At 42.0% G+C, this 15056-nt stretch overlaps 1 protein-coding gene across 1 annotated transcript in view; it reads left to right on the forward strand.

Moving 5' to 3' along the window:
• NVL (nuclear VCP like) overlaps nt 1–15056 on the forward strand; it is a 133752-nt gene that overhangs the window by 108024 nt on the left and 10672 nt on the right. The window contains exons 19-20 of the mRNA XM_073628327.1: nt 3162–3268; nt 8877–8953. Of these exons, the coding sequence (XP_073484428.1) occupies nt 3162–3268; nt 8877–8953 (184 nt within the window). The remainder of the gene's footprint in view (nt 1–3161; nt 3269–8876; nt 8954–15056) is intronic.

A 15056-nucleotide genomic window follows, 5' to 3' on the forward strand; every position in this document is an offset into this window, starting at 1 on the left:
AGCAAATATTGTTTGAAAGAGAAGTATGGAATTTTTTTTTTTTTAGATTCATACTTGCCTAGGTGGATGCAGCATCAGTCCCCGGCGCCTCTGCACTGAGAACTGAGCAATCGAACACCGCCGATCGCTCGGTTTTAGGAGCTCCGTGAGCAGAGAGCTGCAGACTAATGGTATCATTAACTGTTAGCGCAAAGAACAGTGTAACTGAGTTTAAAATTAGTAGTAAGAGTAGTGATAATACACATAGAAAATCACTTGTATTCAGTCTATAAGTAGTTCATAAATGGATCATCAGTTCATGGCAAAAAGAATGGTGGGATGGTAGAGGCGGCTGCTGTCCTCTGAGAGCCAACTCTGTATACAGAAAAAAAGGAAAAATATCCGTGCAAAGGACTAGGTACTGGATAAAGAGTTGGAGGGGGTTAATAGAACTGCTGCCTCTACCAATTACTACCACTAAGTGGAGCAATGTCACATAATAAAAAAACAAAGTAGATATGGCACTGTTCTACTGCTGGCAAATAGTGGTGTAAAAATACATAAGCTACTTCCTTCGAAAAGATCCTAAAGACTCAGGGCACTTTCACACCGGGCGGATCAGTGATGATCCGCCCCGTGAACACCCGCTTGCTCAGCGGGGATCGCTCCGCCGATCCCCGCTGAGCAGGAAAATGACAGGTTCGTTGCTGCACACTGTGCAGCGATGGACCTGTCAGAGCGCCGCTCTCCCCTATGGGGGATCGGGTGATGACGGACCGTAAAGTCCGTCGTCACCCGATCCAATCCGAAAACGGATGGAAAAGTAGGGTTTTCCTCCGTTGCACTTTTCGGATCGGAGCGGGTCGGATGTCAGCGGACATGTCACCGCTGACATCCAACGCTCCCTAGGGATACATGTATGTCCGTTTTTCATCCGAAAACATAAGGATGAAAAACGGACATACGGATCCCCCGTGTGAAAGAGCCCTAAAGGAGATATTACACAGTGTAATTATAAGTGTTACCAATGTGTAATACCCAATAAAACTAAACCAAAAGTACTTATACAGTGTGGTCTTACATTAAACTAAATTCAACCAAAGTATGTAATCCTTGGTGTAAAAAATCAATATATATATAATACCCGTTAAAAATAAAACCCTAAATAAAATCGTTGTGCATACTGAGACAATCTAAGGTGCAATTACAATTAATATGCATGCTGAACCATTCTGAAGTGCTATTATTATTACAAACAACAAATAGATCTCCTATGTTTACAATTATGTAATATTCATTTCAAATAAAATTTATAGAAAAAACATTGAAAAAAACACCAAATTATTGAAAATAAATAAATAGTGAATTTTAAAGTGCTCTTGTGCCCGTGAAGAAAATCCCCTTTCTAATCTGATGGACTTTTCAGTGAGTGAACACACCTTGCATGTCTTAATTTGTGTCCTATTGCGGCTGCACTCACCAGATCCTTCTCCCCCCTCCTGGGGTTAAAAGCATCCACAGTATAGGCCACTATGTAGCAAATTAGCAAAAAGACCGTCCTTAGTGCTGGCTATGAGGGGATTCCTTTTATATGTTGTACATCATGGAAGAGAGAGAGGGAGCCCAAATAGCGTAATACCAAAATGAAAAAGGCTCTTTAAATCAGTTCCACTGAGGGCACCTGGGTAGGTCTCCAGAAAAAGCCTGCTATTAATGATGAGTACTTGTGTCTCTTTCCCCACCATAAAATGAAAAGAAAACTCCTAGTGTAGTATATCATCCAAATGTTAAAAGTGGATAGAGAAGGAACACCGTTAAGAACATAAAGACTCGGTGCTTCATTTCATCTTCCCCGCATTTGCACTGCATGCGGGGAAGTGCAGTATTAAAATCAGGGTTTTAATTACAAGGTACATGAAAACACTCACAAGAGATAAGAAAGATATAGGCTCATCTGTCATCCAGTATTCCTGGGGGGCTCCTTGTGTCCGGAAAGGGTTCCAATGCATGGCTGTGTAGATGGTGTATCCTCAGCACGTCGACATACAAGATAAAGGAAGGCTCATCTGTATATCGGTATGGAGGGTAGCTCTCCCGGCATCCGAGACAGGCATCCACGTGTATGGCGAGATGATGGGGGAACCGTGATCCATCCTGTGGCCACCAGGAAGTTGGCCCGGAACCAGCATGGAATGCAAGGAAGTGACATCACTGCAAGCGAAGGAACATCAGGGAGAGAACGGCTGGATAGGCAAGGCTACACGCTCGGAGCATCAGCTCCTTCTACAGGCCTGCAGACTGTCAGTCACAGTTCTCTGCTCTTCTTCCTCCTCGCTCATTGGAGCGCTGAGCTGGGGAGGGGGTGGAGCAGGCCGTCTCAGGCTCTCAGCAGCTTGCCAAGATGCTGAGACGGGTAACAGTCCACTGGCAGATCCAGCCTTCCATTGTCGGGATGACGTGGTGCCTGGACTGATTTCTGTGATGTCCGCAACGGGTCACAGGAATGGAAAACGAGCTTTGGCTGGACAACTTCTTTAAATAAAAGGCATACGTTTTTCTTTCATGATTCTTGGTCTACTTTGTGTATTTGTTGCAGATTTGTGCAGGTATCCAGTGTGAAACTTTTCTTTTGTGTAGGAGCTTGCTGTAATCAAATTCAGTCAGTGATTCTCTCTCTACTTGAGCTGGTTGACTAGTCTTGTATCCTCCCCCTGCTGTAGTTTTCTACAGGCATGCCTGTAGAGGTTGGGCATGGAGGGTGAAGCAGGGGATTACCTTGCCATCCTAAGCCAAGGGGTTATGTGTTTCTATTGATGCACACAGTGTAGGGAGACCCAAATGTAGTCCCTGCATGCAAGGGTGGCTCCAAAGGACACTGCAAGAGAAAGGAGCTCAAAGGAGTTTTTAGTTATGGTAACTTAAACTTAGTTTTCCAGGTGTAATTACTGTCATGATAAAATTTACTATATGCCTCACCGTGAAATACTTATTGGAAGTGAACTTGGTACTAATTTTATGACAAAACGTCATGCTTCTGTTCTGGGCCAGAAGCAACTGTGGCAATTTTCAGAAGGTGATAGCGTATGAGTGCACTGGCACTGTAGGATTTGTAGTTAATCAAAGGTCCTCAGAAATGCATTACCTGCCAAGTCTCACAAATGTCCCCAATCTCATTTCTACAGATATCATCGATCCGGCTATTCTGCGGCCTGGACGCCTAGACAAAACCCTGTATGTTGGACTTCCACCTCCTGCTGACCGTCTGGCTATCCTAAGAACCATCACCAAAGTAAAAACTCTTAATTTTGAGCTTTGACATTTAACATGCATTACAGAATAGATTCCCTTCACTATGAAGAAAACCTACAAGTTATACTGCCTCCTAGAGGAGGATTGAACATTGGCAAGCATAAAAAAAATGTATGCCAGCCCAGGGTATAATCCCTCCATCTTCCAGTATGCTTCTGTATTTTTTTAGTGTCCTTGGAGCATCTTTTCTACAGCTCTGCTGTTTTAAGGACAAACCTGTGATTTTGCCAGCAGTTTTTTTCTTTTCTTTCTTCAAAGGTCTAGAAAAGAGTCTTGATTTGGCTTGGCAGTATGGTCCAACAGCTTGGCTGTTGGACCATACTGCATCCAGGCCCTACTGGACTATGTTGCGCGGTGAACCTAGAAGTGACCTTTGGGTTGGGGCTCTTTCCAGACTGCATTCTGGTTAAGTTAGCTGCAGCGTGCTTTCTAGGTCCGGAATTGCTGGCATTTGCTCTGTGCTTGCCCTGTCACTGGTGGACACTTGCCTAGTGAGAAACAGATTATCAGGGGTTCCATCTTTTTTTTTTGGTTGCTGGGTGCCATTGTTCCCCATTTACTGCTGGCTTTGATGTGGAAGGGGTTAATGCTCTGGGACTGAGCGCTGATGTGGTTTGTAGCGTGCCACCCAGCTCTTTCCCATTATAGAATGTCAAGGAAGCATCCTATTTGTTGCTGCTCCTGTTTTAAAAAGCCACATGGGACCTTTACTTTTGATTCATTCCTTCTGCCCACCTTTAGTGACTATAGCCATCCATTCCCTGACCCACACCTTCTATCAGCTGTCTGGGTTTTGTGAGTAACTGAGGCCTTGCCCCATACCCTAAGCATGTACATTGCCTAAATGCACTGTGGCTGCAGCATGTCTAAAACTAGTTATGGAGGGTACAATCCCTCTGTACTGGGTGACCCCAGCTCACTTTTTTCTAACAGATGGGATACTGCTTGCATGGGGCTGTTTTACTAAAACAGGAGAGTGCAAAATCTGGTGCAGCTGTGCATGGTAGCCAATCATATTCTTACTTCTACTTGTTCAATGAAGCTTTGACAATAAAACCTGGAAACTGATTGGTTTCCTTGCAGAACTGCAATAGACTTTGCACTCCAGTTTTAGTAAATCAACCCCATAGTTTATACTGTCCTCAGCTGTTAGTCTCTCTCATCCTTGAAATCTTCTTTGGCCATCTTGACTGAGGTTTTTACTATAGTCGTACAAGACTTTTTGACCAAAACCACCTAATTAATTGCCGACTGATCACAGAGGGCACAAGTGCACTCACTCCAGCAGATTCTGTATCTAGGTTACCTGTGGCTTTAGTGGCTTTATATTCATTAGCCACAGAGACTGTCTGTCTGATTTTGAGTCACTCTAGCCCATGACTGATGAGGTTGGCCCGAGCAGTCACATTGTACTGCTATTAAAGTCCTTAATTAAAGAAGACTGAGCTATTATGCAGTGCATACCACTCTGGAACTAGAGGATCAGCCTATTGCATATACCAGTGCTGTATTCTGCCTTGTTTAAAATTCTAAGCCTGCAAAGACTTACCCTTTCCCCCTACTTTTCCAATGATTCCATTATCGATACTGAAAGCAGCCTAGTAAAATGATTTGCTCCCATAAGTGCTTATTAGCCTTGTTATCTGGTCAAGGTTTTGTTCAAACATTATGTGATTCCACTGTGTTGTTGTTGTTATTATTATTATAAAGGATTTATATAGCGCCGACAGTTTACGCAGCGCTTTACAACATTAGGGAAGACATTACAATACAATTCAATACAGGAGGAATCAGAGAGCCCTGCTCGTTAGAGCTTACAATCTAGGAGGGAGGGTCAAGTTATACAAAAGGGTAATAGCTGTGGGGGATGAGCTAATGGAGAAAATAATGCAGTTGTTAGATGGAGGCAGGATAGGCTTCTCTGAAGAGGAAAGTTTTCAGGGATCGCCTAAAAGTGGATAAATTTGGAGACAGTCTGACAGATTGGGGTAGGGAATTCCAGAGGATGGGCGAGGCTCTGGAGAAGTCCTGGAGGCGGATATGGGAGGAGGTGATGAGGGAGCTAGAGAGCAGGAGGTCTTGGGAGGAACGGAGAGGGCGATTAGGTTGTTATTTTGAGACAAGGCTAGTGATGTAGCTGGGGGCAGAGTTGTGAATGGCTTTGTAACTTATTGTTAGTATTTTGAATTTAATTTGTTGGGCAAGTGGCAGCCAATGAAGGGATTGGCAGAGAGGGGTAGCAGACACTGAGCGGTTTGTAAGGTGGATGAGTCTGGCAGCAGCATTCATGATGGACTGAAGGGGGGATAGTCTATTTAAAGGTAAGCCAATGAGGAGGCAGTAGTCGAGGCGAGAGATAACCAGGGAGTGAATCAGGAGCTTTGTGGTTTCATTGGTTAGAAAGGGACAAAGTTCAGAGATGTTGCAGAGGTTGAGGCGGCAAGCTTTGGAAAGTGATTGGATGTGGGGCCGAAAGGAGAGTTCAGAATCCAGGATAACACCTAGCACCCTGACATGTGGGGAAGGGTGGATGGTTGTGCCATTGCTCTTGACAGATAAGTCAGGGGAAGAGGCACGTGGGGGAGGAAATATTATAAGCTCGGTTTTGGACAAGTTGAGTTTGAGGAAGTGGTGTGACATCCATACAGATATGTTGCTTAGTAAGTTAGTGATGCGTGAGGAGACTGATGGAGTGAGTTGAGGGGTGGAGAGATAGATTTGTGTGTCGTCAGCGTAGAAATGATATTGAAAGCCATGAAAGGCTATCAGCTGACCCAGGGAAGAGGTGTAGGTTGAAAATAAGAGGTCCAAGGGCAGAACCTGGGGGGACCCTGACGGAGAAGGGAAGAGGAGTGGAGGAAGTAGAAGTGTAACTGAAGGTGCATTGGGATAGGTAGGATGAGAGCCACTGAAGAGCACAGTCACGGAGACCGAGGGAGTAAAGTTTTTTGAGAAGGAGTGGGTGGTCAACCGTGTCAAAGGCTGCTGAAAGGTGTAGGAGTACAGAATAGTGTCCATTGGTTTTTGCAGTTAGTAGGTCATTTGTGAGTTTTAAAAGAGCAGTTTCTGTGGAGTGTTGGGGGCGAAATCCAGATTGAAGGGGATCAAGAAGGTTATTCTTAATGAGGTGGTCACTCAATTGGTTGCAAACCAGGCGTTCAAGGAGTTTAGAGGAAAAGGGGAGCAAGGGGATAGGGCGTAGGTTGTTAAGGTTGGAAGGGTCCAAGGATGGCTTTTTAAGTATGGTGGTGACCAGTGCATGTTTTAGAGCATTGTCCACGTTCAAACTTTACAAATCACTAAATTGGTGGAGGATGCACCTGCTTTTAAGGATCCAGCTGATTGGTTGGAAGCATTTTCCAGAACTCTAGTCTCCCGTCTCCTAAACCCTAGGTAAGCCTTCCTCTGCATGAAAATGTGCTCCTATTGTGCAGTGTGGAGGGGCATCTTTTGAGCTTTGTGGATGCTTGGGAAGCTTGCATTCCAGATGCCTAGTTGCAAGAGGTGGTGTCCCAGGGCTACAAACCTGAGTTTCATGCCTTACTCATTTTATTACTTGAAACCTTCCCTTGTCTATTCACAGACTGGCAGATCCCCACTGGTCTCTCTCAGGACTTCAGGACCAAGGTGTCATAGCCCCGGTCCCTGCTGCAGTTTTACTTCAGCTTGTTCACTGTTCCAAAACCCAAAGGGGCATTCACCCCATCTTGAACCTTAAAGTCTTTAATGTTTACATTTGGACCCAAAAATTCCAGCTGGTATCAACCAGATCTGTCATTGCCTCTTTTCACCAGGGAAACATTATGGCTTCTGTGGACATACTTACATATGCCGTTCTTTCCAGCACTGAGATGCTTTCTGTAGTTTGCTGTAGGACCCCTATACTACCAAGTCTTATCCTGACATTTGGCCAATTTTCTACACCTTGGGTGTTCATTAAGGTGCTGGCTCCATTGTTGGCCTTGTTGCATTCTCAGGGTATCCCTATCGTGGGATACTTGGACTGCCTGCTGTTGAAGGCATATTCTGCTAGGGCATTGTAGGCCATTTATCTCTAATTGTTCAAATATCACAGAAGTTCAAGTGGATCCTGTACCTCCAAAATCGTTACGGTGACCAACTCATTTTTTGGAGTATGTGCTATGTTCCTGGATGCATCTCAGGCTGGAGCGTTCCTTTCTCAGAAGAAGCTTCAGACTCTCCGGACTTGGGTTCAAGCCTTTAAAACCAGAAGCTGTCTGTTCTCCACTTATGCATGAGAGGGGAGGTTCCCTTTGCCCAATTTCAGAGAAAACATAGGTAATGCAATATTCTGTCATTGTGGAACAAATCAATACCGCTTCTAGATGAGCTGATTTGTTTGACGCCAAGAACCAGGCTATTTACCAGGTGGATGATTTTGCCTTGTCTGATGCTATCAGTGTAACATCCTTCAAGGGACTCTTTGAGCATCAGGCAGCCCCAGTTTGCTGTTGTCACATCAGGCCTGTTTGAAATTGTTTTCTCTGTTGCCTACCCATCAGCTGGACTGCTTTTGGATGTACTGAAGGTTGAAGACCTCTTGTGTCGCTTAATGGGGGAGAAAGAAAATAGGGTCTTTGTACTTGATGAAAAATCCTTCTCTTGGCACAGGTCCCACTTCATTGTGTTTATTATGATCATGCTCTCTATACTGCTTTGCTACAAAACTGGGGCATGCTGGCTGTAGGGGGGGGGGGGCTGACCTACAGATTTTTGTTCTCTAATGTCCATTTCTCCTGTTGGCAGTAGTATAACCCAAACTTCAGTTGCAAATTTTTTTTCTGCTGAAAAAAATGCCAGGTGTTTTTCCATGCCCAAGTAGCTGCAGGTGGCACGTACAGCCAGTGATGGAAGTGATTGAATGTACATGACCACATAAAAAAATAAACATGCTTTTGTGAATCAACATTAACAAGCATATGACACATTCCACAAACTTCTGCCACCTGCAGTTCACCAAGCACAGGAAAACGACGGGATGCTTACGCTAGAGATTTGTGTTGGCAAACATCTCTGTAAAATGAGCCCTTTAGTAGTTTAACCCCTTTCCACACTCAATCCATAGATGAACATTCCTCAGCATGAGCCCCATGCCAGCTACAATAGGGTGGTCATCAGTGTTAATTTTAGTCTTAGGACTAAAATGGCATTTTAGTTTTAGTCCCATTTTAGTCTTCTGCAATTGTTTTAGTTGTATTTAGTCGACTAAATCTCCTGTACATTTTAGTCGACTAAAATGTCCAGTACATTTCAGTAATTGCAATTTACTTTTAGTCATAGTCTTTTGACTAAAATGGCATTTTAGTTTTAGTCTCATTTCAGTCTTTTGACTAAAATGGCTTTTAGTTTTAGTCGTCTTTTAGTCATCTCAATTGTTTTAGTCGTATTTTAGTCGACTAAAATGGTATTCATTTAGTCGACTAAAATGTTTGTCGTTTTAGTCGACTAAATAAACACTGGTGGTCATATGGCTTTTATAGAAAAATACTTTTCTTAAAGAAGACACATTTTGAACATGTTTTATGTTTCCAAAGACCTTTTTGTTTCATGTTTTGATGTCTTTCTAGAATGGAACTCGGCCACCCCTGGCAACTGATGTAGACCTAGAAGTGATTGCCTTCGATGAGCGTTGTGACTGTTTTACGTAAGTTGTCATAAAATAATTTTCGACTTGATTTGATAGAGGCAGATTTCATTTTTGAAGGCCAAATTTTCTTTCACTAAAAATGTAATCCCTTCACTAAAGACCGGGAAAACAGACAAAATCACTGAGAATGCAGCTTATCCAAAAACTATAATCCAGTAACATCATTGCAAGCGCTATTTTCTAGGAATGTGTGACATCGCTGAGAATACAGACTACTTATTCACTATAAACCAATAGCATCACTGCAAATGGACCCTGTCCATTTATTTTCAACCACCAACATCACTGATGATGCAACCTTTCTAGAGACTATTGCTATAACTAAAGCCGGCCATACATTTTATACAATTTTCTTATTCAATTTTCTTTAAATTTACTTTCAACTATGTAGTGCAAGGGCCTGCCTGATTGCATACAAATTAAGTGTTTGGGTTTGACCTATTATATGGTTTTAGTAACTCGAAAGGAAAATTGTACTGAAAAATTGTATAATGTATTCGCAGCCTAAGAGTCTAGCCTATCCTTTTACTAGAAACTGCTACCATGACAGAGAATGCAGCCTATTCATTCGGTAGAACTGGTGATGCCACTGAGAATGCAGCCTATCCAATCACTGAAGACCGATGACATCACTGAGAATTTAACCTGCGCTTTAAATGCGACCAGAGTAATTTTGGTAGTAGCTTATAGTTGCCAACATCCCTTTAATACATATATATGGAAAAAACCCTCACAAGTGTAACTTTAAGCGGAAACACAGGGATACTACTTGTACAGGGATACTACTTGTACCATATGGTAGAGTAAATTTAAAGCAAAAACATTATTAATCACAAAAGAGAAAAAAAAACATTGTACATAGAACTGTGGTGGCTATTCTTTATATATTATGTATGTAATGCAATATAGTGGATACAGTGTTCCCACAGTTACAGGTCACCAGTAGGGTAATTGCAAGATGGTGGACATCCAACGCATTTCAAAATTAATTTCATTATTCTTCTTCAGGGGTGTACACGAACCAAATGGGAAACTACATTCAATAGTAAAAGCATACCATTAGACCCCTTTCACACTGGGGCCACGGGCGCTTTTAACCCTAAAGAAGGCGCTTTAGGGCATCGCTTCAGAAGCGATGCCCATTCATTGCAATGGGCAGGGGCGTTTTGGGAGCGCTGTATACAGTGCTCCCAAACCGCCCCAAAGATGCTGCTTGTAGGACTTTTTCTAATGTCCCACAAGCGCACCGCCCGGGTGTGAAAGCACCCATTGCAATGATACATTCTAGAAAAGTATATAACAATAATGTTTATTTTATTGCAGTGGTCTCCAAACTTTTCAAACAAAGGGCCACTTTATTATCCTTCAAACTTTAGGAGGGCCGGATTGTGGCCAGCAGGGGCAGAAAATGTCACGAGCCCAGCATCAGTGAGAATAAATATGGCCTCAGGGTTGGTGTCCAATAGGAGGAGTATTCCCCCTATTAGTAGGAGGAATAGTATTCCATCATTGGTATCGGTGGAAGATATAGTTCCCCACTGTTGGTGTCAGTGAAAGGAATAGTGCCTCATATTAGTGGAAGGAGTTGTGCCCCAAAGGCAGCATAAAGGCTAGCAAAGGGCCACATCTGGCCCTCGGGCCGCAGTTTGGAGACCCCTGTCTTATTGTATCGATGCACAGAGTAAATGTTACCTGTTGCACTGTGATTGAGCATTATGAAAGAATAGCTGCTTAAAGTCTCACTAATGAGGGTTTTTTCCCTTATACAATTTTTTGAGATCAGTGACAGAACTCTAAAAATGTGGTGTATATGCCTAAAGTGCTTGTCCTGGTATTCTATATTGCAGAAATGTACTGTTTTTTTGTTTTTGTTTTTTTTTTTTTTTTTTTTGTTTTGCCCAGACATACACCTTAAGAACGTTGATTGTCTTTTCTTAAAATGTAGATTATCATTGCAGTTAACCATATGATGAATATGAGATGAGCACCACACCCCTGGGCAGTCTGTCTGTACCGACTGTTCAACCAGATCCTATGACAGCAATGTATGCTGATGTTGTTTTTAGAGAAGGTTGACTACACATCGAATAGATCTCTGTTAATACTGGTGACATCTTATATCGCAATATACTTCCCAACACCTACTGCTTCATGGACACAGCTTTGTATTCTGATTTGCTTTAAGTTTTCTTGAAGATTCAAACATCAAAAGAAGGCCTGAAAATGTTTCTAAATAAGAAACGAAATGAGATTAGCCATATACACTGGGGCAGCATGTGTCCGTACATATTCTTATTCCAGATCCTATGAAAGTAATTATTTAATTTTATGTTGCTTCTAAGAAAGGGGGCTACGGTGCAGTCAGCTGACCCACCCTCACTATGTAAGAGATCTGATTTAATACTTTTTTGTATAGGACATAGAAAACCAATATTAAAATTAATGATAATGATTTCCCAGACTGATTGTGGGGGATGGTAACTTCTTTAGCATGTACAATATATTCTGGTGCTTCCAGTAAAGTGAACTGTTAATGCTACAGCATACAAAGGCGTTTTAGAGAATTGTGCACTTCCAACTTTGTAATAATCGTTTAGGGAGGACACTTTTCTGTTCCTGTGTGTCTGTGCCAGCACCATAATGATATACACTCACTGGCCACTTTATTAGGTACACCTTGCTAGTACCAGGTTGGACCCTCTTTTGCCTTCAGAATTGCCTTAATTCTTTGTGGCATAAATTCAACAAGGTGTTGGAAACATTCCTCAGAGATTTTGGTCCATATTGACATGATGGCATCACGCAGTTGCTGCAGATTTGTTGGCTACACATCCATGATGCGAATATCCCGTTCCACTACATTGACTGGATTGAGATCTGGTGACTGTGGAGGCCATTGGAGTACAGTGACCTCATTGTCATGTTCAAGAAACCAGTGGTGAGATGATTTGATCTTTGTGACATGGTGCATTATCCTGCTGGAAGGAGCCATCAGAAGATGGGGACACTGTAGTCATAAAGGGATGGACATGGTCAGCAACAATACTCAGGTAGGTCGTGGTGTTAAAACGATGCTCAATTGGTACTAAGAGGCCCAAAGTGTGCCAAGAAAATATCCCCCACACTATTACACCACCACCAGCCTGAACCATTGATACAAGGCAGGATGGATCCATACTTTCATGTTGTTTACGCCAAATTCTGATCCTACCATCTGAATGTCGCAGGTGAAATCAAGACTCATCAAACCAGGCAAAGTTCTTTCAGTCTTCTATTGTCCAATTTTAGTGAGCCAGTGTGAATTGTAGCCTCAGTTTTCTGTTCTTAGCTGACATGAGTGGCACCCGATGTGGTATTCTGCTGCTGTAGCCCATCTGCTCCAAGGTTCAATGTATTGTTCCTTCAGAGACAGTATTCTGCATACCTTGGTTGTAATGAGTGGTTATTTGAGTTACTGTTGCCTTTCTATCATCTCAAACCAGTCTGCCCATTCTCCTCTGACATCAACAAGGCATTTTCATCCACACAACCACCACTCACTGCATATTATTTTTTTTTCGGACCATTCTCTGTGAACCTTAGAGATGGTTGTGCATGAAAATCCCAGTAAATCAGCAGTTTTTGAAATACTCAGACCAGCCCGTCTGGCACCAACAACCATGCCACGTTCAAAGTCACTTAAATCCCCTTTCTTCCCTATTCTGATACTCGATTTAAACTTCAGTAAGTCATCTTTACCATGTCTAGATGCCTAAATGTATTGAGTTGCTGCCATGTGATTGGCTGATTAGCAATTTGTGTTACCAAGCAATTGAACAGGTGTACCTAATAAAGTGGCCGGTGAGTGTAGTTTGGTGTTCAGGAACTCAAGTGACCATCCACAGAGGCCTGACCTCAACCCTACTGAACAGCTTTGGGATGAATTGGAACACCTATTGTAATCCAGTCCACCTTATCCTAACTACAGTACCTGACTTCACAAATGTTAGTTTGGATTAGTAAGTGCAAATTCTCACAAGCACATTCCAAAATCTTGTGGAAAGCCGTCCCAGAGATTTGTGTCGAGAGAGCGCAGACTGTTATAGACACAAAGGGGGAGCCAGCTCCATAAGGCCAGTCTCAAACAGGCTTCACCTTGTATCAGAGTAGTGTGAACAGCAAACTTTGACAAAGTATTTGCAGAGTTTTAAGCAAGCTTTGTTGAAGCTTTTAAAGTATCATTCAACCATTCAAATTTTGAACACATATCCTAATGGGAGTGCTGATCGCCACTTTATACAAGCTGCTGGCAGGATTCAGCACTTCTTGAAGCTTGTTGAAGCCTGCTTAAAGTGGCAATCAACATTCCCTATTATAATCTGCATTCAACATTTACACACTGGAGTTGAATGGTACTTACAGAGCTCACTGAAAGCTTTGCAAAAGCTGAATGTCTGAAACAAGCATAATAATTTCCATAATTTTGCAGTGGGAGATCCAACAACTCCTATAGGTGCGATGGTCAGGTGCGCACAAACGTTTGGCCAAAAAGTATAAATTGCAAATAAACTTCATATACATATTACACTACAAGGAGAGATGGGACCGAGGATGGATTTCAATCCTTGGAGCTTGTAATGTAGCGTTTGGGGCCCCAACCAACATCGCACAGAACATTTTCTTGTTTTATTGGTCCTAGAATATTGTCGGTGTGTAAAAAAAAAAAAAATATATATATATATATATATATATATATATAATGTATGTATATTTATTGGCCTACTGGGTAAATCTGCATTATCATTGCCCTGATTATCAGAGCATCCCTATGAGTGCAGAAAAAAAATTACTTGTTTGTAAAATTTTATAACAGAAACTAAGAAAACGGTGTGTTTTTTTTTTTTTTTTTTTTTTTTTAGTTTGTTCAGCAAAAATTAATAATTCCAGTGGTGTTTAAACACCAGAAAAAAAAGCTCTATCTCTATGAAAAGAAAGCTAAATATTTCATATGGGTACAGTGTTGCATGACCACGCAATTGTCATTCAAAGTGTGACAGCGCTGAAAGCTGAAAATTGGCCCTGGCAGGAAGGGGGTAAAAGTGCCAAGGAGGGAAGTGGTTAAAAGTGCTAGTTGGCAGTATTTATTTGTATTATTACTAGACAGGAAGTCAAGTTTTGTTGGAATATTTGGAAGTCTTTCATTTTCACTATTTCTGGTTCTGATAACCTGAAATTGCATTGCCTGCGTTGTCAAGTTGGAGCCATAGCTGAAGAGAGAAAAACGGGCCAAGTCAGTTAAACCAGCCTGGCTATATAACTGCAAGTTACACATTATTATGAGTAATCATAAAAGACAAACATTAAAGTCAGGGCCACAAAAGATAAGAAAATGTCAGCTTTTAGTTTCATTTTGCACACTGTTGGACCTACTGTTCAAATAGTTTTAAAATTAAAGTACTGTCAAAATAAGATCCTCTGCTCCCTGCCTGCTTCAGAACTCCACAACATAAGGTCATGAGATCACTGCTTAAAGGATGGATCAGCAGTCGGGCCAAACCCTGCCTCTAGAATAGATCATGTGGTCAAATGCATAGGCGTATCCTAAAGTGCACCTAGGTCGGATATATTTTGTCATGGTAAAAACTAAGTACACCATTTAGGATAAAAAAAAAATTAAATGCAGGATAAAAAAAATGCGCATTTTAATTTTCATTTTTTCTTTTTTTTTTTTTTTTTTTTTTTCACAGGAGCCTGTAAAGCATTGTACCCACAATCAGTGGTTTGTTGGTGCAATGTCAGGCTTCTACAGACACTTCCTTTAGCGCTCTGCCCATGCAGAAGTACAATTGTCCACTTATTAATTTGGAGAAATTGTCAGTGGGCTATGAGTGCACCGATCACTGCATTTGTATTTCATTGAGAAATACAAGTCTGTCTGCCGCAGTGGTGTGATTATAAAGACTTGTAGTTAATTTGCAGGTCGGTGTGAAACCCTGCACAGCCGTGACTATTTTTAATGTGACAGCTGCTGTGGGTAGAGGAACCCCTGCATGCTGTCACAAGGAAGGGGTTCTGTGGGTGGGATGCGGGTGATTAGACAAATGACATGTTCCACACTAAA

This window comes from Aquarana catesbeiana, linkage group LG04, assembly GCF_042186555.1.
Source record: "Aquarana catesbeiana isolate 2022-GZ linkage group LG04, ASM4218655v1, whole genome shotgun sequence".
NCBI lineage: Eukaryota > Metazoa > Chordata > Amphibia > Anura > Ranidae > Aquarana > Aquarana catesbeiana.